This window comes from Tenrec ecaudatus, chromosome 5 (genome assembly GCF_050624435.1).
Source record: "Tenrec ecaudatus isolate mTenEca1 chromosome 5, mTenEca1.hap1, whole genome shotgun sequence".
Classification (NCBI taxonomy): Eukaryota; Metazoa; Chordata; class Mammalia; order Afrosoricida; family Tenrecidae; genus Tenrec; species Tenrec ecaudatus.
The window spans coordinates 31355705-31381434 of record NC_134534.1 but is presented as its reverse complement, the minus strand read 5'-3'; the positions used below and the strand labels follow the sequence as shown (position 1 = coordinate 31381434).

General features: G+C 42.0%; 1 protein-coding gene across 1 annotated transcript in view; it reads right to left on the bottom strand.

The window, feature by feature from the left end:
* ANGPT1 (angiopoietin 1) overlaps positions 1 to 25730 on the bottom strand; it is a 289630-nt gene that overhangs the window by 32134 nt on the left and 231766 nt on the right. Inside the window, exon 7 of the mRNA XM_075549364.1 lies at positions 24693 to 24859. Within this exon, the coding sequence (XP_075405479.1) occupies positions 24693 to 24859 (167 nt within the window). The remainder of the gene's footprint in view (positions 1 to 24692; positions 24860 to 25730) is intronic.

Genomic DNA, 25730 nt, shown 5'->3' with positions numbered 1-25730 from the left:
CAAATATTTATTTTTAAATTAAATTAAAATTCACATCTTTAAAAATCCTGTGTTTTACTTACGATGCAATTATAAGGGTCTCTATTGGCTGATTCAGTGCATGCTTGTATCCTGTCTATCACAATTAAAACTGAGGAAAAATTCTTGAAACGTTTACTGGTACTAATCTTTCCTTCAGTTTTCATCTCTACTTCTTGTGATAGGTAGGATTATTGTGCCAACGTGGTCAATGAACACATGTGGGGATTAATGAGACCTCACTTTAATTGAAGGGCAAAGAGTTAAATGGCTCAGCGAGCCTCACTTTTCTGTCTCTTGTTCTCTGATGATTGGACCAGTGTACATCTGCCATAGCTAGTTCTCTGCCTCAACTTGCGAGCTACACTGCCTGTGGGACACCCAGTCTGTGGACTGTGTCACTATAGTTTAAGGTTCCTTCGAGACCTGCTTCACCACACTGCTGATGTATATATTACTTGAACTGGGGATAGTCGGACCCTGTCATCCAACTCACTCTTGGTGACCCACCCTGCTGTTTGTTACCTGTGACCAGACTGCCTGTATTGCTCTACAGAAGACGCGGCTGTCTGCTTCCTTGGCTTGAAGGACTGCCAGCATATTAACTATCTCATGGAAATGAGTTGAACTGAGCCCTCTGTACTGCTATGTGGACTAAGTAGTTTATTTCTTTGTATTGTATATATCTATAGCTATCTCTATCTCTATCTCTATCTATAATATCCTAAGAGTCCTGGTTTCGTTTTTCTAGAGAACCCTGTCTAAAATGCTTCTCAAAGTGTTCTTTATCACATTGAACCCACAAAAACAGATCTATTGTCTGGGAGTGGATTCCAACTCATGCCCACCCCTGTATGACAGGGTAGTATTGCTTCCTAGAGATTCTTGGGTCTACCTGAGGAGCCCTGCAGCTGCAACTGTTACACTTTGGATCACTAACTGCAAGGTCAGTAGTTTGAAAACTCCAGTTTCTCCAAGCAAGAAAGAAGAGGCTTTCTACTCCTATGAAGATTATTCTCTCTGAAAATCATGGGGCCAGTTCTAACCTGTCCTGTATGCTCCCTATTTATTCCAAATTGACTGGAGGCCTTGGGTTTGCCTTTTAGAATCTTTACTTTAGCTTTCCTTTCTGAGGACCCGCTGGTTGGATTAGAACAGCCATCTTTGGTTTAGTAGGGACCTGTAAACTGCTAATTATGCATATGCTACTTTTTATCGCATTGTTATTTTTGTTAAATCCAAAACATCCACTTTCATTCATTCAATTCTGACTAAAGTGGTTCCATTTAGAGTTTCTGAGACTAGTAAGTCTTTGGAGGGAGAAGACAGCCTCACCTTTCTCCTGCAGTGCAGTCGGTAGGTTTTGAAAACACCAACCCATTGGTTATTAGCCCAGTGCCTAGTCCACAGCACCCTTCAACTTATGCCAACACCCTGTGGCAGAGAAGCCCCCTTAGTCTGTTGGAGGCTGTGTTCTTCATAGGAGCAGATCACCTGCTCTCTCAAACCACCAATCTGTCTTTAGCAGCTGAGTGCCTGACCTCAATCACCAGGGCATTGTGGTTATTGTTTGGCGCTTTTGAGTGGGCTCTGACTCATGGGGATCCCAAGTACAACAGAGTGAACATTGCCCGTCCTGCACCATCCTCCGCATGGGTCCTGTGCTCGAGTCCAGAGGTACAGCCACAGTGTCAGTCAGTCTCCTTGAACGCTTTCCTCTTGTTCATGGACTCTTTCTACCCTCCCAAGCACGATGTCCTTTTCCAGAGACCGAGCCCTCCTGATAACCGGTCAAATGTGTCTCTGAAGAAGTCTATCTAAGGAGCATTCTGACTGTGCATCTTCAGACAGATTTGCTTTTTCTGGCAGACCATGACCACTTTATATTCTTTCCCAGCCTCATAATTCAAAGGCATCAATTCTTCTCTGATCTTCCATATTCAGTGTCCAGGTTTAGCACGCACATCAAGTGGGTGACAATATCATGGCTTGGGTTGGGCCCACCTTAATTTTCAAAGTAACATCCTTGTTGTGGCTTTACACACGAAAGATGCTTTTTTTTAAAAAAAAAAAAAAGTAAGTTTGTCCAGTGCAATCAGTCATTTGATTTCTGGATTGCTATTTCCATGTGCATAACTTGTGGATCTAAGTAAAATGAAATCTTTAACAATTTTGTTGTTTTTCTATTTATAATTATATTGCTTATTTATTCTGATATGGTATTGTTAAAAATGTTGTTGCTTTCTTTAGGTTGGGGTGGAATACCAGTACAGTAAGTGTTCCTAAATTGGAAGCTTTTAGTCAATTGATTGGATAATTGGGGAAATCACCAGAAGTTGCGAATCTCTTATATGTTAAGCTAGATATTCAGACATTATCTGATCTGTTTCTTAAGTCTCAGGTGCCCTGAGGTAGGGCTGCTGTTACTTTAAACCTGAGGACTAGTATATGAGCAAGTGTGGAAGATAGTTTAGACTGAGAAAGTCCTTGGAATCTGTGCTGAGATTAAATATATATTTATATCACAATTAATGAGAAACATCAGAGAATACAAATTATTGATCACTTTTACATGCATGTGTGTTCATTATATCTATATAAATGGTACATTAATGTTTACTTCTTAACTTTTGACAATTTATATTGTTAATGTTTCACCTTTGACTTATAATTATTACATGTAGGGTTAATGTTATCCACACTATCTGGTCTTTGTACTTAGTTCTTAGAGACAACTTTTAGACCTTGGGACATTCCTCATTGATTAAAGTGTCTTTGATGAGGCCTCAGACCAGCTAAGGAGATGGAGGCTGTCTAAGATAAAAAGACCACTTCTTCATATCCCTCACCCTTGGGGGTCCAGGGCATGCTTCAGTCAATCAGACCCACTCACTGAGGGCCTAACAAAGGCTCCATGGGCTTTTTGACATGGGAGGCATTGCGCTCCCAGAGGTGCTGCTCTTGTTCTTAGATCCTCTAATTGCTTTGTCTGATAGTGACCCCATGTGACTGAGTAGAACTATCCCGAAGAGTTTCACAACCAATACTCTTTATGGGAGCAGATCCCTATGTGTTATCTCCCACTGAGCAGCTGCTGGGTGGATTCCAACCAATGACCTTTCTGTTAGCTGCTGAGCACTTCTTACATGGAAGTAAGGGCATAGATAGTCCATGGTTGGCATCCTCCCAGTGCAGATTTTCATTTATATCCTCTTCTGTGAGTCATTCTAGCAAATGTTTGCATCTGAGGGAGTCGTGGGAGCCAGTGAATGGGGAATGATGAGGAGCCGTGGGGGGACCTTGAGCTTAGGGTTGCTATCCTGAGTGAGCAATGGGACCTGCAGCTCAGAAGGGTTGGTGTTGTGAGACCTCCCAGCTTGTCATTAGTAGCTGAGGTCTTGGGCCAAGTTGACGAGCTGAAGTATGTGCCTTTCCAAGGAATGCAGTGTGGCCTGGCTCGGAGTAGTGGGGACAAGAGAAAGTTCACGGGCAGACACAAGGGGAGGTAGGATGTATTCATTTGACCTACACATCTGGTGTCAGAGAAGAGAGATTTGATTTTTCCCTCTCATTGAAAATAACATAGAATTTTAATAAGAAAAATAAGATTATCAGCTACCCAGAGTTTGTCAGGCTGTTACTAGTGACTGTTCAGAATCTGCAGCACTGCCATTGTTCCACAGGGATGTGAGCCAGGGATGTTACCCCCTTCAAACTCTGGGCTGGAAATCCTAAACTGCTATACAGCACCTGTGGGTGTGACCCCAATATCAGTGTAGGCTGTGCCTTAGGACAATCGCCTTTGAAATATACAAGGAACAGATAAGCCAGAGGGTAGGAAGAAAGACTAGAAGGCAGGCACACACCACACGGGGGCGGGGGGGGGGGGGCGGGGGGTAGGGGGGTGGGGGGGTAGGGGGGTGGGGGGGGGCTCCTAAGCAAGCAAGGAATAGAATCTGAAACGATAGGATATTAGGATATTCGCTCCTGAGCCAAGAGAGACAGCGTCTTCTCTTTAGAGCTGTCACCGTGAAAGGGCCTCCTCAACTAGGAGAAAATGGACTGCCATTCATCAAAGCCGACCCCTTGTGTTTCTGTTATAGCCGCCCAAAGAAACTACAAAGGGTCGTTAAAAACCCACAATGAACATTTCCTCCCAAGGAAACAGCAGATCCAGAGGCTGTGATCTCTGGGTGCCTAGCACAGTGGTGAGAAAGTACACTTTATTCTCAATTGGAAACAAAACTCTATCCTCGTGGGGTCTGTGACAATAACACCATATTTCCCAAAGTTCAGAAATAAGCACTGCAATGTTTCCTGTTTTGGATTTTTTTGGGTTCAAAATAAAGTAAACTGCCCTTTCTGTATTGCTTCCCCTTTCTAAGAAAACATCAAACTATGGGTACAAAAGTGAATCATACGGCACTTGTTGCGTGCCTGTAGGTCAATTCTGACTCATAGTGGTGCAGGAAAACCAAGCAGAACTGCCCGTAGGGTTTTAGGGTTTTGTAAGCTATCATCTTGACTGGGGTAGATTCCCAGTTTTCATTCCCCCGGAGCTCTTGGTAGGTTTGAACTCTTGACCTTTTGGTTGACTACAGAGCCCTGAACCAATCCACCACCAGGACGCCCTCCTGAGGTGGTTAGACCCATTGTTCATAAGACAAACAGTCCCTTCAACATATTTCAATTCTTTTGGCATCGTGGGTGTCTGAAACACGGTCAGCTTGGACGCCAAAGGCTCACAGACCAGATCCTCTCTGGTCCCCATCGAGTGGGTCTAAATCTATCTGTGGGGGTGGACAAGTTTTCATTTTTACCAAAAATGAAGTCAGGACCTTGGGAAATTTGGTATCGAAATGAATGACTCAGCGTAAACAAGATCAACAAAGGTTGGTTTGTCCTCATTTTTCATTTATGTTTAAAAACGGGATCACACCGAGGGAGGGAAAGGTGAGTAGATTGTGGAGGACCATGAACACAGAGGGATTGGCTTAGGGTTTTTGTGGTTTTTAAGATACACTAGGTTCTCCTGTGGTCCTTGGGCACCAAGCTGCTACAATGTCCAGAGTGCATCAGCAGACTCTTCTCATGTCCCATATCACCAGTGCACTTGTATCTATCCACAAATAGCTATAGCGTTGAGCCCACACCCTTCGCCATGGGAATCCAGCATTCCTTCATGACCCCACAAGGACGATGCTTGTTCTCTGGATTGGGCAGGCTCTCTCTCTCATTTTGTGTATGTGTCCCCTTGCTTCTGTTGCCTGAATCTCAAGACTCCACCTGCTGCCACCACCATCCATATTTCTCTCTTGAACATTTTCACAGTTTTCTGAAAACCACCCATGATGGCGTCTGAAGTCCCGGCCCTCTTCATTCATCCTCAGCATCAGTCGATATAACCCTTTTTTTAATGCACAACTATAACCTGACTCTCGGAAGTATTGGAAACAAGATTTTGAATCACATGTAAATTAGGGTTGTATGTTTCTGCAGAAGAATCTGCTGATGCACTCTGGAACTTCTCTGAAAACATGCTATTCTTGGGAGAAATCCCATAGCACTACAAGATCTTTTTAAGGAGTCCTAAATTGTATGTTTGGAAATACAGAACAAAAGCTAAAATTTGTGTTTGGGGTAGTGATATGATCTTTCCTTCCTTCGCCTAAACCAGTGGTTTTCCACCTTCCTCATGCCATGACCCTTGAATACAGTTCCTCATGTTGTGGTGACCCCTCAACCATCAAATTATGTTCATTGCTACTTCATCACTTTAATTTTGCTACTGTTATGAATCGGGCAACCCCTGAGAAAGGGTCATTAGATCCTCCAAAGGGGTCACGACCCACAGGTTGAGAACTGCTGCACTAAACTGCAATCCCGACAAAGCCAGCAAATAAAGCATCTTAGTGTCTCACAGAAAAGTTATTTTGTGTCAGCACCACCACCTGTATGTAATACACCTGAATCTTTGTATTGAAGAGAACACTCTAGTTGCTCTTACGAATGCTCAAGGTCAGGGTCGTGACATTGTGCCTGGGAAATAATATCAGCACAGCAGCTGTCTGGAGGGAGAAATGAATACCGGTAGATTCTGGTTTCAAAGAATTATAAAAACTTTTCTGAGAGTAATGTTAGTGGAGTTATGTATGTGAAGGCAAAATTAGAACAAGTTAAAAGAAAAAGCAATTATGCTTGTTGTAGACTATATATGAAATAAAATCCCAAACTCATACTCAGTGCCATTGAGCTGATTCCAACTCATACTGACTCTAAAGGACAGAATTGAATCGCCTCCATGAGTTTCTGAGACAACAACTTGTGACGAGCATATAACACATTCTTAACTTTCGCCTATACTGTGGCTGGTACTTTCACATTGCTGACCTTGGAGTGAATGGATCAATGTGTATATACAGTACCATCAGGACTCCTATATGTTCAAAAATCATTTTTTAGTACCAAAGAAAGTTTACTTTCTAGCATATCTTCTAGGTTAGAAGTTGATAAGGAAGCACGCAATTTGTAGGTATAATTTCTTGCTAAGAACTCTACATATACTTTAAAAACAGACTATGACTCGGAATGAGCTGTTTCTTTGATCCACAATAGTAGCTATCATTTTTAAATAAATGTGACTCAAAATATTGTTTACATAATAATTAGAATTAATTCTCCTTGTCTTCAAGTCTAGAAAGATAATCCTAGAAGTGATTTTTAGGGTAAGTGCACAAAAAGTCACACTATTACCATCGAGTCAATTCGGACTCATAGTGATCCTATCAGGCAGGGTAGAAGCGCTCTTTGGTTTCTGAGACTGTACCCCTAAAGGGAAGTAGAAAGCCTCGTTTTTACTCAAGGAGCAAGCTGGTGGTTTCAAACTGCTGACCTTGTGGTTAGCAGTTCAAAGGGTACACTTGTTACACCACCAGGGCTCCTTTAGGGTACATAAACCTAACCAAACTCCTGTCCATTGAGTCAATCTTGGCTCATAGTGACCCTGTAGGACTGGGTAGAACTGCCTCGGTTAGTTTCCAAGACAGAGACTCTTTCTGGGAATAGACCTACCGCAGGAGAAAGCCCTGTCTTTCTCCTGATGTGTGGATTTGACTAGTGGTTTCAATCTGCTGACCTTGCAGTGAGCAGCCTCATTCAGAGTCCCTGACCCACCAGGACTCCACTTGCTTGTCATTTGTATCCTGAAGCAATACCTGACTCACAGTGCTGTTTACCAAGCTTCTACCCTATACTGCAATAGTTCCTTTGAGGTCTTCCATAGGGAATGAGACCAGTGTAAACATTAAGACGTGCAAGTACTTCGCAAGTGCTTGGCATGGAGCAAATACTCAATAGCAATTAGAAATAAATGTTCTAATTCTACTGTCAGCGGGAGGTTTGCCATTGATGCACTTCATACTGACACTTGATAGATGGCATTTTATTTTAAATGCTTTAAAATAGTAAAGGATATGAAAAAAAGAAATAAATGTACTAGAGAGAAAAGGTACTGGGAAAGTTACAAGATTATGTTTTATAATGAAATTTCATAATTTAAAAATTACTTAAATAAGCTTAATTAACATAATTTTGTACTTTTCTCAAGTCCATTTCTATTCATAGAGACCCTACATAGGACAAGGAAGAACTGTCCCTGTGTTTCTGAGACTAAATCTTCACAAGAGTAGGAAGCCCGGTCCTCCCGAAGAATGGCTGGTGGTTTCAACCTGCCGACCTTGCAGCTCTCAGCCCACAGGATTCTTCACCCATCATCAACCTTATAAAATCACAGCCACTGTTACCTACTGGCAACTATCAAAATTGTAGGCAGAATCCTTCATCTTTTTAACCCGCAGACTAGTTATTAGTATTACAGCAACATATCATCCTATTCCTTTGGCCTAGGGACCAACATAGCTGGTGTCTGTTTTATTAACGCATTTTACTTCTTTTATACCAGGCAATTGAGAAACCCTTATTGGTAAAGATAAATAAACAGAAGCACCTGATCTCACAATGAACCTCACCTAAGCAACAATTCAAAAGACATAGTCTTTTAGTTAAAAATACCCTGGCATCTGATACCACAGGACTTTAATGGAAGGAATGTTTACTTCTTGTTCTCTGAATTTCCAGTATATAGATGAGTAATGACAGGGAGTAGCCAGCTGTGTTTATTGAACACAAAGAAGAATATCTTTGTATATGTGCCTTCCTCAAATTTGTTAGGAAATGCCTTGTTTCTAGAAACACACAATGCATTATGGAGAGGTTCCCGCCATCCAGGAAGCAATGAATTATAGCTCACTGGAAAGGACGATGATAAGGAGATGCACATGGGCAGCGAGAACAAATGAAAGGCTCCTCATTCAATCAAAGATGCAGAAAGTCAAATGAAGACATTACGCTCTTTCTGTGGGAGTTTGTCTTGCATATTGTAGTAATTTATATTTAATAAACACAGTAATGAAAACATTGAGTAAAAAAGATTAATCAGGGCGAATGAAACAATGGAGTTGCTTCAGGGACCGTCATTATTTGCTGAGAGAACCCTGGTGGTGTCATGGCTTACGCAGTGGGCTGCTAACTTCAAGGTCAGCAGTTTGAAACCACAAACCACTCAGCCGGAAAAAGATGGGGTTTTCTACTCCCATGAAGATTTGTAGTCTTGGAAACTCACAGGGGTACTTCTACCCTGTCCTACAGGGTCACTATGAGTCAGCATTGGCTCAGTGGCCGTGAATTTGGTTTTTGGTTTTGGTGTCTTCTATATGTGTACAGTTGTCTAACCCTCCGTAGGTGTCAATACCATGATGGGTCATTTTCTCTTTAAAGGACATATGAGGGGATACTGAAAAAAACTGAATTTTTTTCAAAGATATATATTTAATTTTTTTACCAAGCAACCTCATCACCTTCAAAGTACTCTCCATTATACTTAATACATTTGTAAAATCAACAATTCCATTCTTGAAAACATTTTTCAAACTCATCTGTTTGGATGACTGAGATCACCTCCCTCTTTTTTTTCTTCACCTCTTCTGCTTTGTCAAATCTCTGTCCTTTCATGTCCCTCTGCATTCTCAGAAACAAAAAGAGGCCATACAGAGTGATGTCAGGTGACCACACTCAAAGATGCGAGGGGCTAGAGAGGCATACTGGTTTTTGCCAAAAACTGGCACACTGAGATGGCTACACGAGCAGGTGCATTGTCATGCTGGCAAAACCAGTCACCTGTCTGCCACAAATCAGACGTTCTTAGTTGCACACTATTACACAATCTTTTCAGAACCTCTAACTAAAAAGCTTGAGTAACAGTCTGACCTGGTGGAGCAATCACAAAATGCACTATCCCCTCATATTAAAAAAGCAAATGAGCATCATCTTGATCTTCTATTGCACTTGAACGCTTTTTTGGGGGGGGAGGGGGAGTAAGAGGATGATGCCATCTTCCACTGCCCTCATTGACGTTTGCTTTCAGGGTCCTAAGAATAGCACCATGTCTCCTCACCAGTAACGATGTTGGGAAAGAGTCTGGGATGCTTTTGAGCTGTTCTTTTAAAATACAGCATGTTACCACTAGTCAGTCAGATCCCGAGGCACAAATTTCGCAGTGAATCTTCTCATTCCCAAAACTTTCATTAAAATTGGCTGAACTGAGCTCCAAGATAGCGCAGATAACTTCTCCACATCTTCAATGGTCAATCATAAGTCTTTGGGCACAAGTGCATGAAATTTATTGACATTTTTCTTAAATTAAATACTTTTATTGGCTGCCCTTACATCTCTTATCACAATCCACATAATCATCTCTGGTGTCAAGCACATTTGTACACATGTTGCCATCATCATTTTCAAAGTATCTTCTTTCAACTTGAACCCTTGGTATCAGCTCCTCATTTTTCCCTTCTCCCTCCCCGACCCTCCCTCCCTTCATCAGGAACTCTTGATAAGTTATAAATTATTATTTTCATGTCTTACATTGTCCTCTGTCACCCTTAACCCACTTTTCTGTTGTTCAGTCCCCTGGGAGGGGGCTATATGTTTATCCTTGTGATTTATTCCTCATTTCTCCCTCAACCTTCTCCCCATCCTCCTGGTAGCTCTACTCTCATTGGTGACCCTGAGGGGTTTATCCTGGATTCCCTGTGTTTTGGGCTCTTATCTGTAGCAGTGTGCATGATCTGGTCTAATCCAATTTATAAGGTAGAATTGAGGTCATGATAGTGGGGGGAAGGAAGCATTAAGGAACTAGAGGAAAGTTATATGTTTCATCTCTGCTATACTGCACCCTGACTGTCTCATCTCTTCCTTGTGACCATTCTTTGAGGGGACGTCCAACTATTTACAGATAGGCGTTGGGTTTCCACTCCACTCCCCAACCATTCTCATTGGGTATAATTTTGTTCTGGGTCCTAGATGCCTGATACCTAGTCCCATCAACACCTCATGACCACACAGCCTGGTGTGTTTCTTCCATGTGGGCTTTGTTGCTTCTCAGCTAGATGGCCTCTGGTTTATCTTCAAGCCATTAAGACCCAGATGCTATATTTTTTGATAACTGGGCACCATCTGCTTTCTTCACCACATTTGCTTATGTACCCATTTTATCTTCAGCGATCATTTCTGGAAGGTGAGTATCAAAGAGTGCCAGATTGTTAGAATAGTGTGTTCTTGCATTGAGGGAGTAATTGAGTCAGGGCCCAATGTCCATCTGCTACCTTAATTCTTAACATAGATATAAGTACATAGATCTGTTCCCCTCTTGTTATATATAAATATATTTACATGTATATATGCCTGTATTTAGACCTTTATAAATGTCCTTTGCCTCTTGGATCTTTCCTTTATTTCCTTTTACTTTCCTCTTGTCCCACCCTCATGTTCAAGTTTAAAAATTCCTTCATTCAGGTTTAAAAATTCCTCACTGCTCTATTGCCCTTGATTAAGCCCCACTAGGTGTCTTATGGCCTTCCTTGCATTGATTTTAGTTCACTTGTTATTCCCTTGTACCTGGGTTGGTTACCCACCCCCTTCCTTTCTCCCACCTCTCCTTCTCTCATAGCCCCCAGGAACTGTTTGTTCTATTGTTTCCATCTCCAAATTGTTAATGCTGCCTCTCTTACCTAGATAGACATACAAAGACATCAATACGTGCAAAAACCAGGCAAAGCCAAACAAAACAACAAAGGAAGACAAAACCAACAAAACAACAACAACAAAAAACAAAATAACAACAAAAAGAAAGCCAATTGACCTTTAGGAGTGTTTTCTAGTCAAGTCTAATGCCATACTCTGTCTCCAAAGTCTATTTTTGATATTCCCAGGGGATTTCATTGCTTTGCTCCCCTTGCTGCTCTGTTGCATGCCCTTGGTGTTCCACCCCAGTGTGATGGGGTCAGATTAGGCACAATTCCCACACTCTGCCTCCATTGTTGTCCCCGTGCATTTAGGAAGTTGATGGACAGTGAACTAACAGAGAGGATGATGGGACCTGGATTATGTTGACCTCATCCCCAGAAGAAGGCAATACAGAGGACAGCACTGAAAATATGTGAAAAAGGAGGGAGAGAGAGGGAGAGAAAGACACACACACACACACACACACACAGAGAGAAACTCATCATGGCCCACCAAGCCCCAGGGACAACATTTGGGCTCAAAGCATCCAATGCACAGAGAGGACCTTAGGGCTGCCCCACCATGAGACACACATTCCCTCACTGACCCATTGTGCTACAGGGACAGCACTGGAGACACTGCACTGTGCAGAAAGTTGGTCTGCTCCATGCATAGCAGAATGAAATGCCAAGGGAATGAGATAGGGCAACAAGGGGAGCAAAGTAACCAAGTCCCCAAGGAATCCTGAAACTAGACTTCTAACTTGGGGGACAGGGCACCTCATCAGACGTGATCAGAAAATATCTGTAAGGGTCAGCAGACAGACCTGGAACTATCTATTGTGTGGGAAAGTAACACTGAGGGAATTAGAACTGGGACTATTCCCCCTGACTGGTATGGTGGGATTCTGGAAGGCCAGTGTTCCATGGTAGGAAAGCTGCCACTCTGGTGGTTGGAAATATAGCCCAAGGACATTTTCCTGCAGTAACCTATCATTTCCACAGTGTCTCCCTTTGAAGCTGTGCTGCCTTAAAGTGAGCACATAGCTGATTCTATCTCCCTATAGAAGCAGACATTCCCGTTTGCTGTATTTTTTTCCCACTGCGGAATCCAACTCCTCTCATACTTTCGCCCAATAGTAGATGGGCACGGGAAGGCTTTATCCCATGCCCCTGGAATCAAAATTTTTACCATAAGCCTGAATTTTTGGCTATATTAATTTAGTCATTAAATTTGCAGTAACAGCTTTCAATGTATAGAAAATAACCACTTTGCCCCTATGGTTCTTTGAATTTTATATAGAAAACAAAAGGGGGAATTGTGGGATATAAAGAGAGTTTCTCCAGCTTTGTCTCCCCAAAAGATATGCCAAACATTAGAGACTATTTGCCAGCACATGGTGGGAAGTCAGATGTAGTCAGCCTTCAGACTACTGTCTGGTCACATCACAGGTGGCACCAACTCCCTGCTGTTAAGGACAATGAATTACTTCTCCCTGAAAGCTTTTAGCCACTGGTCCACTCTAGGTAGGGTTCACACCTGACCGATAATGGTGTCTATGGAGAGTCAGAAAACAGGTCAAACTTGCTCAGTGACATCCAAAATTAGGCTGCCATCCTGAATCTAGGATCTGCCCATCTTCTCACATGTGTGTCCCTAATCCCTCCTTTTCCTATTTCATGTATACCCCTAGATCACCCCCCTCTCATCACTGTATTACTGATAGCACAACCCTTTCCTGTGACATATGTCCTTACCTGTAATTAGGGGGCTTGCACTCTCTCTCTCTCTCTCTGTGCCGGCTCGCTCATGCAATTCCCACCTTCCACCTCCTCACGTGGACCACCAAGCGGGGCTCAGGTGAGCATGCTACCATGAGATGTGTCTGACTCCTTTATTGCAATCTCTCTTCTGTCTCTCTTATTATGTGTAATGTTAGTATACTCTTTACTTATTATCGCTGCACAACTGTACCTACTGGACCTGTGATGATTTGTTAGGGGCCGGCTACCCTGACACTATGATTTTGCTTAGTTTTTTCTTGTTTTGTTTGTCTTTGTTTTACCCAGTACCTATCTACATAAGATAGGCAGGGCAAACGATTCTGGCAGTTCTGGGGGGACATGGGGGAGGAGGGGGCAGAGAGAGCGAGTGGAGAGCCAGCAAACTTAGGGGTAAGGGAACAATAAGAGATCTACAAATGATGGCAAGAAGGGTATATAATGCCTGGTGGGGTTTAATCAAGTGCAATGTATGCGAGAGGAATTACTGAGAGGTGAACATGATAATGAGATAGGAGGAAGGTGAAAGGAAACAGAGGAAAGAAAAAGGAGGGAAAAACAATTTTAGAGTTATAGATATAAGAATCTATATGTGTAAATATATTAATTATTGAAAGGGATGGAGATCAATGTACATATATTTATAAGTTAAGTACTGAGATAGTACACACACAGACATTGGACCTCTTCTCAAGGCTCCCCTTCAGATGAGAAGACTTTGTTCTGATGACCTGGCACTCTTTGATAGTCACCTTCCTGACAGGATCACGGAAAACAAAATGGGGGCAGAATAAATGTGGTAAAGAGAGCAAATCATACCCATGCTATCAAAAGGTTTAGCATCTTGGAGTCTTAAAGGCTTGAAGTAATAAGCAGCCTTTCAGTAGGGAAGCAACAAATCCCACATGGAAGAAGCACACCAGCCTGTGTGATCATGAAGGGTCCACAGGATCAGGTATCAGGTATCCAAAGACCCAAAACTACAACTATATTGATGTGACTGAGGGGGTTTGGAGTGGAGACTCAAAGCCTATCTTTAGACCATTAGATATCCCCCCACAGAAGGGTTATAAGAAGGGACGATTCAACCACGGTGTAGGAGAGCACCGACAATACTCCCATCACCCCTCTAGTTCCTCAATGCTTCCTCCCCCTGACTGTCATGACCCAGCTCTGCCTTACCAATCTGGCTAGATCAGAGAACACACATTGGTATAGATGAGAGTTCTAACACATAGAATTCAGGACAGATGAGCCTGTCAGGAACAGTAGTGGGAGTAGTGATATCATGAGGGTAGGGGGATGGTCCAGAATGGGGAAAGGAGAGAAAAGGGGAACCCATCACAAGGTTGCAATATATACACCACCACCCCCTCTGAATAACAGAATAACAGAAATGTGGGTAAAGGGAAATAATGGACAGTGAAAGATAAGAAATAATAACAATATATAATTGATCAAGGATTCAGGAGGGATAGAGGGTGAGGAAGGAAGGGAAGGGGAAAAAATGAGCTCAAGTAAAAAATGTTTTAGAAATTATGATGGCAAGATATGTACAAATATGATTGATACAATTGATGTATGGAATGTTATAAGAGCTATAAGAACCCCCAATAAAATGATTTAAAAATAAAAGATAATGGGGGGAAAAAGAACAAGGTCTGTCATCAATCGATATTTCACCTATTTTGAAGTGAGGAAACCATTCCTATATGTGATTTTCCCATAGCGCTGTCCTCGTAAGCTGTGTTCAACATCACAACGGTTTCTATGGCATTGTTCCCGAGCAGGAGAAAAAAAATCACAGTCGAACGCCGTTCTCTTAAATCAGCCATCACAGAAAACGGGGTTCAAGAGGAACTGCTTTTATGAACAAATGTACTGTGACCAGAGAGAACCTTTCCAGGCAACGTCACTGAGTGCACCAACTCAGAGCGAGTTGCTGGATGCTCGCCCAGTGGGAAAAAGGTGTGCTATGAAAGCTCCACCCAGCGGAGTTTCTATTTCCTTATTTGGCACCCCCTCGTACAGAGTTCCTAACCGCTTGTAGCCTCCTAACATGACATATAAGGAAGCCTGGCAGCAAAGTGGATTGTGAGTCAGGATTTGAATCCTAAGATCAGCTATTTGAAATCACTCAAAGGTGATTGAGAAGATAGGTGAGACTTTTTGCTCTTGGAAAGATTATTTTAGCTCTAACCTCTCACCTCTGAAGTTCACATGCGTTAGTCCAGGGCTCTCAACCTTCCTAATGCCGTGGCCCTTTAACACAGTACCTCGTGTTGTGGTGACCCCCCAACCATAAAATTATTTTCGTTGCTACTTCATAACTGTCATTTTGCTACTGTTATGAATTGGGCGATCCCTGTGAAAGGGTCGTTCCACCTCCAAAGGGGTCACGACCCACAGGTTGAGAACCACTGTGTTAGTCCATCTTCCACTCCCAACCACACAGTATTCCTCACTTGATTTCAATTGGCCATCTTTACACTTTTATGTCAATTTAGAGGAATCCTTGGAAGCCCCCTCTGACTTCCTAAATTAAATGAAATCCTTCTTTCTCTGCCACTTGTCTTTATGAGCGAAGTGATGATATTTGTGGCCTTGTAATGACCTGTTTGGTTGTCTACTACCCATTCCTTCTCTTAACCCATTAAATATATGCATGTGACTGTGTAAAGCAACCAGATATATTACTGGGTTGAAATATCTGTGTACACTTTTACCCAAGCTAATAGATACTTGACAAATATTTCTCTCACTGAACTTACAGAGTCAAACTTGTGGGTGGTGGACAGCGTTTGGGAAGCCTAGAGCTATGGAAATCCCAGCATCCCTCCTTGGACCGTCCGAGGAAGAGCGTGCTCATTGTTCTAGCAACCTTTGCCAACCTGTGGTTTCCAGGCCAAGTGCTGTCTGATCCAGGCATTACTCAGTCGATAGCAGGAATTCTCTGGGAATCTTTAGAACGAAATGCATTGAAGCATTTTTGTTTGTCGGCTTAGAAAAATGCAAAGCTCTAGAGACGGTCATAAATCTTTATGAAAGTCAAGAGGTTTTCTCTTGCAGGCCTGAGAAGCCCTGAAGATGGGACAGTATTGGGGTTTCCGACACTAGCTGTGCCTTTGAAGACCCTGGAAAGCTTTTTACTCTTGAGTATTTTGTCTCAGTTAAGGAATATAAAAATAAAAATATGTCAGAACAAAGTCATTCCTTGTGTGTGGATGTAAACATAACAAGAATCTCAGCAGAATAAAAACGATCACCCACTTCCCACCACACACGCATTAAGTCAGAGAAATGACTTGAAAACACAAAATTACTGAAAACCTTGAATTATAAAACTTAGACTAGGAATTCCAAAAGGTGAAAATGATCAGAACACACACACACACACACACACACACACACACGTGTTTTCCCCTTTCCTATCTCGATCAGCGCAGAAGTGCTTTAAAAAAATAACTTGTCTCTTAGTATGTCAACACATCTGCTACTTGTTCCAGCCAGGATCATGTAGCCAGAGGATCAGAGAAATGAGAAACATTTCACTGAAAAAGTGAAGCCAGTTTTGCAATACCTACAAAAATGCAGGGCTCAGAGTAATGTGGGAGGCTCATGAGAATTCTTCTCAATCCACACTGATTTGTTTTGTCCTTGAAATACATACACGACATGGGGATACTTTAATGGCAATTAAAAATAAAATGTGGATTGTGGAATTGGAAGGAGCTTTAGCTTTACCTCCTCATTTTACCCATGAGGACCAGCGACTTGGAAAAATACACTAACTTGTTCAAGGTCATTCAGAAAAGTAACAACAGATCCAAATCTAGAGTTCATGTCTCTCAATTCCAGTACAGTGTTCAGTTCATGACATCAAATTGCTCCTCAATAAAGATCTTAGAGAGAAACAAACATTGTGCACAAATAGATGTAATAGCCATGCTATTTTCCAGGTTTGATTTGTTTTTGTTTTTTGGTCATTTCATTTTAAACATTCTATAGGAATGCTTTCCAGAAGAAGAATTTATGATCAGTCATCATCAATTAGTACATTCTAACCTTATGTTTCATTATCCCTAAAAATCACATAAAGATAATAAAATGTGTAGCATGCCCACAAGATAGATTTGACCTATCAATTATGACATATGTTTTTTCAGACTTAACCAATACATGGGTTTCATCGACTCGGAGAGGCTCTCTTTAAACTCATCGTTATACTGTCTGTGATAAAGGCTTCACTAATCAAGTTAATACTGTCAAAAAGGCAAAGACATCTTTAGTGAGACAACTCTACCAAGGCCTGAAAAAAGTACATGTAAAATTGCTCTATCTAAAGAAATATGTTTGCTAAAGCAATGCCTCCTTAATATTAAGGTTGGAGCATTTTACATAAGTTTTCTCCCGCTACTTGAAAGTAGTACACTAAATTTATTTTCAATTGGTGCTTCTTAGGAAGCTTTTAGACTGTGATCTACAAATATCTGAGTTCTAGTAGCAATTACTTCACCCAAAGGCACCAGCTGTGTTACATATGTTCTGAGCCTTTGGGTGAGTTTTCTCTGAGGGTACACACAGCATTGTGAACTCAGATACAAAAGAGCAGCCAGTGAATCCAACAACCGATAATGAGACACACTGGCCCTCCATGACTTCAGCTGTGATAAAAACGGACTGTCATTTAGATGGCGTTCTTGTCTAAACGTTTTCGTTTGCATCTAGTCACCTTCCAGAGTGGGAAGGTGAAGCATTTCTGTGGAAAACGGCTGCAGAACTCGGATGAGAACAGAACAAGGATGAAGCTTAAAGATGTCGAAGATGCAACCACGTGACAAACATGCGCTTAAGTGTTGAGGAAAAAATGACATATTTTTAGTGAAGGCATGGAGGATTTCGAATTGCTGCATCTACTGAGGGACGATATAGTGAGGGTGGAATGTGGTCAGGAGGAGGTGGGAGAGAGAGTATAACAGCAATACTGGAGAAGGAGGTAGTCTTAAGTCATAGGCTTTACCCAGTGCACGGTAAATGCTGTAGAAATACAAGAAGGAGAGGAGATACCAAATCGGATTAGGTTTTAGAGAAAACACCCCAAGAAGAGTGTGGAAGATCTGTCTGAGAGTTGTATTTGTGCGAGCTGTCAAGGGGCTGAATAACACTATCTCTCCAGAGGCACTAGTCAATAGTTCCACAATGATGGTGTGTGATTTCACATGATATGTTTGTCACAACACCCGCGCCTTATTGTTTTTCCTTATTTATATTCTCCTGAGCTCTACAGATTAGACTTTCTGAGAAATTAACTTGGAGTTCTCTCAGAGGCTAAAAGGAAAATATGAGTATATATATATATATATATATATATATATATATATATATATATATATATATAATCTATTCTCAGCACTCACTGTTAATCAATATTTGTCTAGACCATCAGGATATTAAAAAAATTAGGCTAAGCCACTATAACTACAGCTATAAGAAGAGTTTTTTTAAAAAATTGGTGATGACAGAAAAAATGTAATAAAATAAATTTATCAAAAGAACTCTGAAATCTACATCAAAGGGGAAAGATATAGAAAAGGTAAAACTATCACCCCAAATCTCAATTCCTTCATCACTCTCGTTAGCCTGTTGTTAGGGGTTGTCGAATCAGCTCCTACTCATAGTGACCCGACGTATGAGGAGAGGAAACAATGTCTGGCCCCGTGCCATCCTCGCCTTTGTCGTTGTTCATTATTGCAGGCACGGGGATAAATCCATCTGGTGCAGGGCATTCCTCTACTTTCCTAGCGTGCTGTCCTCCGGGCACTCGTCTCTCCTGACAACACGACCAAAGTGGGTGAGATAAGAGGCTGGTCACTCTCCCTTCTAAGGAGCGTTCTGGCTGTACTTCTTCCAAGATAGGTTTATTTGTTCTTCTGGAAGTCCGTGGTACATCCAGTCCCCTTTGCCAGCACCATCATGCAAATATATTACTTCTTCCTTGGCCTTCCACTGTCTGTCTTTCACATGCATACGAGACATCTGAAAATACCATGCTGTGGGTCAGGCACACTCACAAGAACATCCTTGCTCCTCGGTAATTTAAGGAGAAAGAGCAGATATGCCAAATGCAAGTTATCTTTCAATTTCCTGACTGCTGCTTCCATGCACATTGAGTGTGGATCCCACCAAGGTGCAATCCTTCTCCAAGTCAGTCTTTTCTCTGTTTATCATATTACCAATTGGTCCAGTTGTGACAAATCTGATTTTCTTTATGTTGAAGTGTGATCCATGCTGACTGAAGCTGGCAGCCGTCGATCCTCAACAACAAAGGTCTAAAGTCCTCTCAATAAATGCAAGCAAGATTGTATAATCGTATATCAAAAGTTGTTCATCAGCCTTCCCTGGAATCTTACTGCCAAGCATTACAGTAATAATACCCACCGTCAAGTGTGACACACTGACAGACAGTCAGTAATCTTTATCTTTACAATGGGCCTAATAATATCTACCTCAAGAAAGCTTGAGCACGATTATCAATGTGTTTATAGTCATTTCACGACTTATACAATATTGTACAAATAATCGTACTAATAAAGTATCACAAAGACGTGTCATAACAGAGGGGAAAGGGTTGAGTGGAAAAAATACAGGGAAGTAGTGCTGGATAATTTTCTTCAAACTACTCAGTCATGATGGAGCTGGGAGAACCGGTCCTGGGTAGAAGGGTAACACAGGTGAAGAGGGGGAATCTCAAGGGTTCGTTTTCCTCTTCCAGCTCATGGCTGATTTCCTTTCACCACACCAATACCATTCTATGGTGTGCATGTTTTAATTTCGGCTTCCACGGGAGAGGCACTGTGTTTTAATGAGTTCTAATTTCCCACCTGATGCCAACATGAATCTTAGGCCTAATTCCCCCGAGTAGGTGATGATGACAGAGTCAGTCTCTGCTTGGTGTCGGCACGACCCAGCACCAGGGCCGCCACTTCTCTTAGGGCAGCATGACAGAACGAGCCGCAACAACCGGCATCCATTCCAGGCTCTCTCCCTGTTTGAGCCAACTACTCTACATTTCTGAATCTCGGTGTTCTCTTGCTTAAAGAGATTAAAATTTGCTCCCTCTTGTTCTGAGTCATAAGCTTCACAAATACTTCAAGATAAAAGAAAGGGGATCGTGAGAGCAAGTCGTACCCTAATTCAGATGTATTTTCTGGTTCATATACCCATGCAGCAAGGGATTGTGAAGATACAGAATCGTGTAGACAAAGTGGGTATCGCGCAAGGGAGCGTGTTAGAGGCAGTTAGTGCTATTCTCAATGAATTGCCAGAATGAACATTCCTACCATGAACCCTGAAGCCTGCCCCCACCTCTGCAGCCACCTCCCACTGCCCCCCCCCCCCCCACCCTTAACACACACACACACAGCCACCTAGGAAGAACTGAGACATTTTGAAAAGAAACCAACACAAATTCTTCAGGAGCCTAGAAAAAGACTAGACTAATTATTTGCTAGTCCTATTGTCAGGCTGTTTGACGTTAGCCAAGGTTCATATAGTTTCAAGTTTCATTTACATAAAAGTACCCCTGATGTTTTACAGGGGTTTTTCTTGTTATAAAACTCTCAAAATATTGACCTCCTTGGAAACCTTTCTTCTTACACTCCATTGAATTTTATAAATGTCTCTTCTTTGGTTACTTGCATTGCTATTAAGCACACCCCCACCTCCCCATGAGTTCCGCAACTCTTTAGATCTATTTCTCGTCTTCTGTTGGAATGACATCATCATTATTTGTTAAGAAAATCATTTTGATGCCTCCAAGGGTCAAGTCCCATATGAAACCCATTCAAATAAAAGGAGTATGCCGTGAAAGAGAGACACGTTCAACACCCTAGAGAAGGACATGACTTGGAAAGCCAAATAATTAGTGGAGGTGGCTGAACTATGAGGTGGCAACATCCTGGGCTGGAAACAAGTATACAACTGGTTGTTATCAACGCATTGGACTTGAAGCAGTATGGCAGCTCTCTAAGTCAACAGTCTTGCTTCCAAAGATCATTACTAGTTATGAAATTGAGGAGCACACAAACATCGGAGCCTACAATGTGTTCAGTATCAAGGATATAGATAATAATATCAAACTGAAATACACCCACTATTCTCAAGGGGTGTCTACCTGTAGTTCAGTAACCTGCTCTGTAGCAAAGTTGGCTGTGAGATCGGTGAGACTAAAGATCTTGTCACTGACTGCTAAATTGCGAGTGCTTAGTGAACACCCCAGAATACAGATGTAACATAGTAAATGTGGGATGAACTAGTCACATCGTGTAATGCCCTTAGCTAAATATCCATGTATCCTCCCACCCCCTAAGATATAAGCTACTCATTGAAAAACCAAGAAAACCAGAATCTTTCTAAGTTAATTGCATATTTTATCGATTTTAATTTTGCAACAATACATTCTACATACATATCAATGTCATCTTGATTTATTTTTTGTCTTTGAGGTTATTAATATCAAGCTCTATAGGCTACATAGGTTCACATGACTGTTGACCCGATCCCATCATAACAATAATTTCTGGATAGATAGATAGACATGCAAGTTGAACATGTATGGGAGAGAGTATGGGAGTAGACACACAAATAGATATAGGCTTGGCCCAGGATGTTTGCGTCTTTGTATTTACATATGCTGCAAATATATTTATAAATAGACTGTACAAGGAGCAAAGCTTTGAAAACGTCTTAGCCACCCTTAGAACGATTGAGTCCCTGAACCTGGGGTCTGTGGTGCACACTCTCAGATCAATTCGAGGCCAATCGGCACAACATAGTCCACACACACTAAGTTCGACGTGCTACTTTGTGGTGGTTGTTAGGCGTCGTCGGTTCTGATTCTCAGGGACCCTCAGCACAACAGAATGGAACACTTCCAGGCTGTGTGCCATTCTCACGAGCGCGGTTTCTCTGTGCCCACTGTTGCAGCCATTCCGGGCATCCATCCTGTCGAGAGCTCCCCTTTTTCACTGTTCCTGACTTTACCAAGCACAATGTGCTTCTCAAGGGACCGGTCCTCCTTACAATAAGTTTAAAGCACGTGAGACAAAGTGTCACCATCCTTGCTTATAAAGAGGATTCTGGCTATATTTTGTCCCAAACGGGTTTGCTGGTTCTTTGGTAGTCCACAGTATTTTCACTTTTCTTCTCAAGCACCATAATTCAGATGCACCAATTCTTCTGTGTTCTTCCTTCCTCAGTGGTCAACTTTCACGTGCATATGAGGCGATAAAAAAATACCAAGAGTTGGATCAGGCACACCGTAGAACTCAGAGTAACAGTCTTACTTTCACCACGTTTAAGAGCTCTTGGCCAGCAGATTTGCCTAATCGAGTGCATCATGTGTTCTCTTGACTTCTGCGTCCATGAGCATGGATGGTGGATCCTGGCATGCTGAAATTCTTGGCAATGGCAACCTTTTCTCCACTCTTCATGATGCCACTATCGTTCCAAAGTGTCAGTAGTTTGAAACCACCAGGAGCCACAAGAGAGAAAGGTGGGTCTTTCTACGCCTCTCGAGCTCCTGTCTTGAAAATCCACAGGGCAGTTCTATCTGGTCTTTTCAGGTACCTATCAGTCAGCTTCAATTCTATGATGAATATTTTCCTTCCTTTTTTTTTAAACAAAACATAACAAAATTATCGGTCCAGTTGTGAGGTTGTTAGTCATTTTTACATTGAGTTGTAATCCATAATGAAGGATGCCCTCCTGAGTCCTCATCAGCCAGGTACTTCCAGTCCTCCTCGATTTCAGCAAGCAAGGTTGGATCATCTGCATATCATCCGTTGTTAATGAGCCTTCCTCCAATCCTGTTGCTGCATTTTCCTCCTATGATTCAGCTTCTCTGAGTGTTTGCTCAACATACATATTGAAGACACACTCTGGACACACACCTCTGTTCATTTGAGACCATAGAGTAGTCCCTTGTGCTGTTTGCACAGTTGCCTCATGATCCAAACATAGTTTCTGCATGAGCACATCAAGGTTGCTGGAATCCCCATCCTTCTCTTGATCTATCCATAGTTTGCCATGGGCCACACAGTAGAATACATGTTCATAGTCACCAAAAGACAAGTAAATATCTTTCTGATATTCTCCTTTTAACTAAAATTCATCTGACATGAGCAATGATGTTGCTCCATTTCTGAATTTGGTCTCCCTCTGGTAGTTCCCTGTACTGCTGCAACTGTTGTTTTGGATGATCTTCAGCCAAATTTTACTTGCATGTGATATTATAGTGAAATGTGCAAAGACAAACTTAGAAAATACCCTACACTGGTGAGCAGCAAGTAAGAGCTTAACAGCGTGAGTCGCCAGTTAAGGTGCCTGTATTCCTTCCTCCATGCCCTGACCTAAGAAGAGTGAAGAAAATAAAGGAAGAATGGAAACAATCCAACGGACTAGAAAACCACCGGATCCCTCGCCTCCAATGACCTTGACACCAGAGCTGGTTGGTGCCGGCCACCACCACCAACTGCTCTGAAAGGAATCGTGTTAGAGGTTCTGCATAGAGTGGGAGAACAATATGGACCCGAACTCAAGTCATAAAAAAGACCAAGGCTGTCTGGTTCGATAGTGACTATTGGAGCCCACTGTGGTTACGGCCCTTCATCACCCTTCAAAATGGAAGTGAAGTCACCTCTAATCGGGAGACACTCACACCGGGGAGGAATGCATGTCTCAGCTCAAGCAACCATATCCGCTATCAAAGTGCAGCCTTTGCCCAAAGCCAGGCTGAGTTAGGAAGGCAGGGAGATAGAAAGAGGGAGGTGGGAAACAAGAACACAGGGTAGCATTGGTATGAGGCATGATACTCTGTGGGCTGTCAATCTTGACCTGAGGCAAAATGTGTAGGGATTGTTGGATTAAATTCTGATGTGCTCTTTCACCCAATTTACAATAAAAAGTTAGAAAATAAAGTTCCCAATTATTCCCTACCTTTACTTTGACATAAATCATTAAAAATGAAGATCAGCTTTTTATGTATGAATTCACTGTTCACTTATGACAAGAACAATGCACTTTGCTTCATGAGCCTTTGGATGTTGAGTCAACATCAAGACCGTCACTCAGACAAGACTTTGCAGGGCTTCTCATAGCTTGTTGTTATCAACTAAAACCCAAAACACCCCAAACAAACAAAACACCGAAACCCAAACTTACCACCGGATTGGTATCAAGTTGATTTGACTCCTAGTCATCCTAGGAGGTCAAGAAGAACTTCAGGCTGTGAATCTCCTCGGGAGCAGCAAACCGCATTTTGCTCCAGTGGAAGGAAACAGCTGGTGGGTTTGAATTTCTGGTGCATTTGAATGCTGACCTTGATGTTAGCAGCTCAACCCTAAACCTATTACAACTAGCAAGCTTTCTTCTTTTTTGACGTAAAAGCAAACTCAAACGCACTGCCATGGGGTCAATTCTGACTCACTGCCACACGACAATATAGAGTTGAACCGCTCAGGCGGGTTTCAGGGGCTGCCTGTCTTTGAAGGGGCAGATTGCCTCATCTGTCTCACTTGGTTTGAAAGTGTTGACCTTGTAGTTCACGGCTCAGCTCACCACTCCCTGCCACGACAGCAACTTTCTCTCTGACATAGGCACAGCCAAATGATTGTCAGTTTAAAGGATGAGTTTCATCATTTTCTTACACTACTTCCTACCCAATCAAGGGGCTAGATCAAAGGTATAAGAATATCACCCAGCACCATGACTTACCTGTAGTTTTGCTTTTCGTTTCCTATGTGGAACCGGTCATACTGGGAATAGGCCCGGTTTCCTTCCCAGTCCATTAACTCAATTCTTAGCGTGTGCTGCCTCTGACTGGTCAGAGCAAAAATAAACTCATTCCCCAGCCAGTATTCGCCAGAGGGATTTCCAAAGCCCTGAGGAAGAAGACAAAGAGGCAGCCATTAGTTTACATTAAAGCTCTTTTCCTATGTAACCATTTAAGCAATTGAAAAACCAATAAGGATCGAGCTTTTCCATTTTCACACATTTAATTTTTTCATTGGCTGCCTCCCCTTAGTGCTTTGCTCTCCTGTGTCCTTCTGCTAAGCTGAAGTCCAATTCTTAGCTACAGTGTAACTTCTGTTATTGAAGTGCTGATCGATGGGTTCATTTTGGATGAACTGAATCTAGTTAATAGGTTTAACTAGACAATATGCCTCAACGAAGAGTTTGTTTTTGAAGATATTTCTAAAATACTGGCTAGTGAAATATCATGATTAGAAGTTAGGCCTTTTTCATTGAGTATTACCAGGATAGTATCTAACCAGTTATTTATCAATATTATTGTTGGTTTGTTGTTGCTGCTGCTATTTATTATTATTATTATTATTTTATTATTTGAGGCTTCAGTTATAATCCATCCGTTGGTTAGTATGAGACCATTCTGTTATTTTACAGTTTTCATTTGTGAAGTTAGTGAACAATAAGCGTGCTCGACATACATGAGCTAGTACGTGAACCTAGATGGGTGCTCTGCTCCGGAGCAGTGAAGTGACTTTTTTGTTTCATTAAGGACAATTCCAGTCATGGTTTAGAAGTCTTCAGAATAATGTGTAAATGGAAAGGAAAGTAGTCTCCATAAGAAAAAAATGATTCTCATTGTTGGTGATGTTAGTGAGAGCCAAATATGGAGTGCTGATAGCAGGCATTCCGACCTTGGGACTTCTCATGGGCTGTGGGAAGTAGCCCTTGAATATGCTTGGAGTTGATCCTAAGTCTTGGTGTATGTGTTTTCTTCCTGAGCAG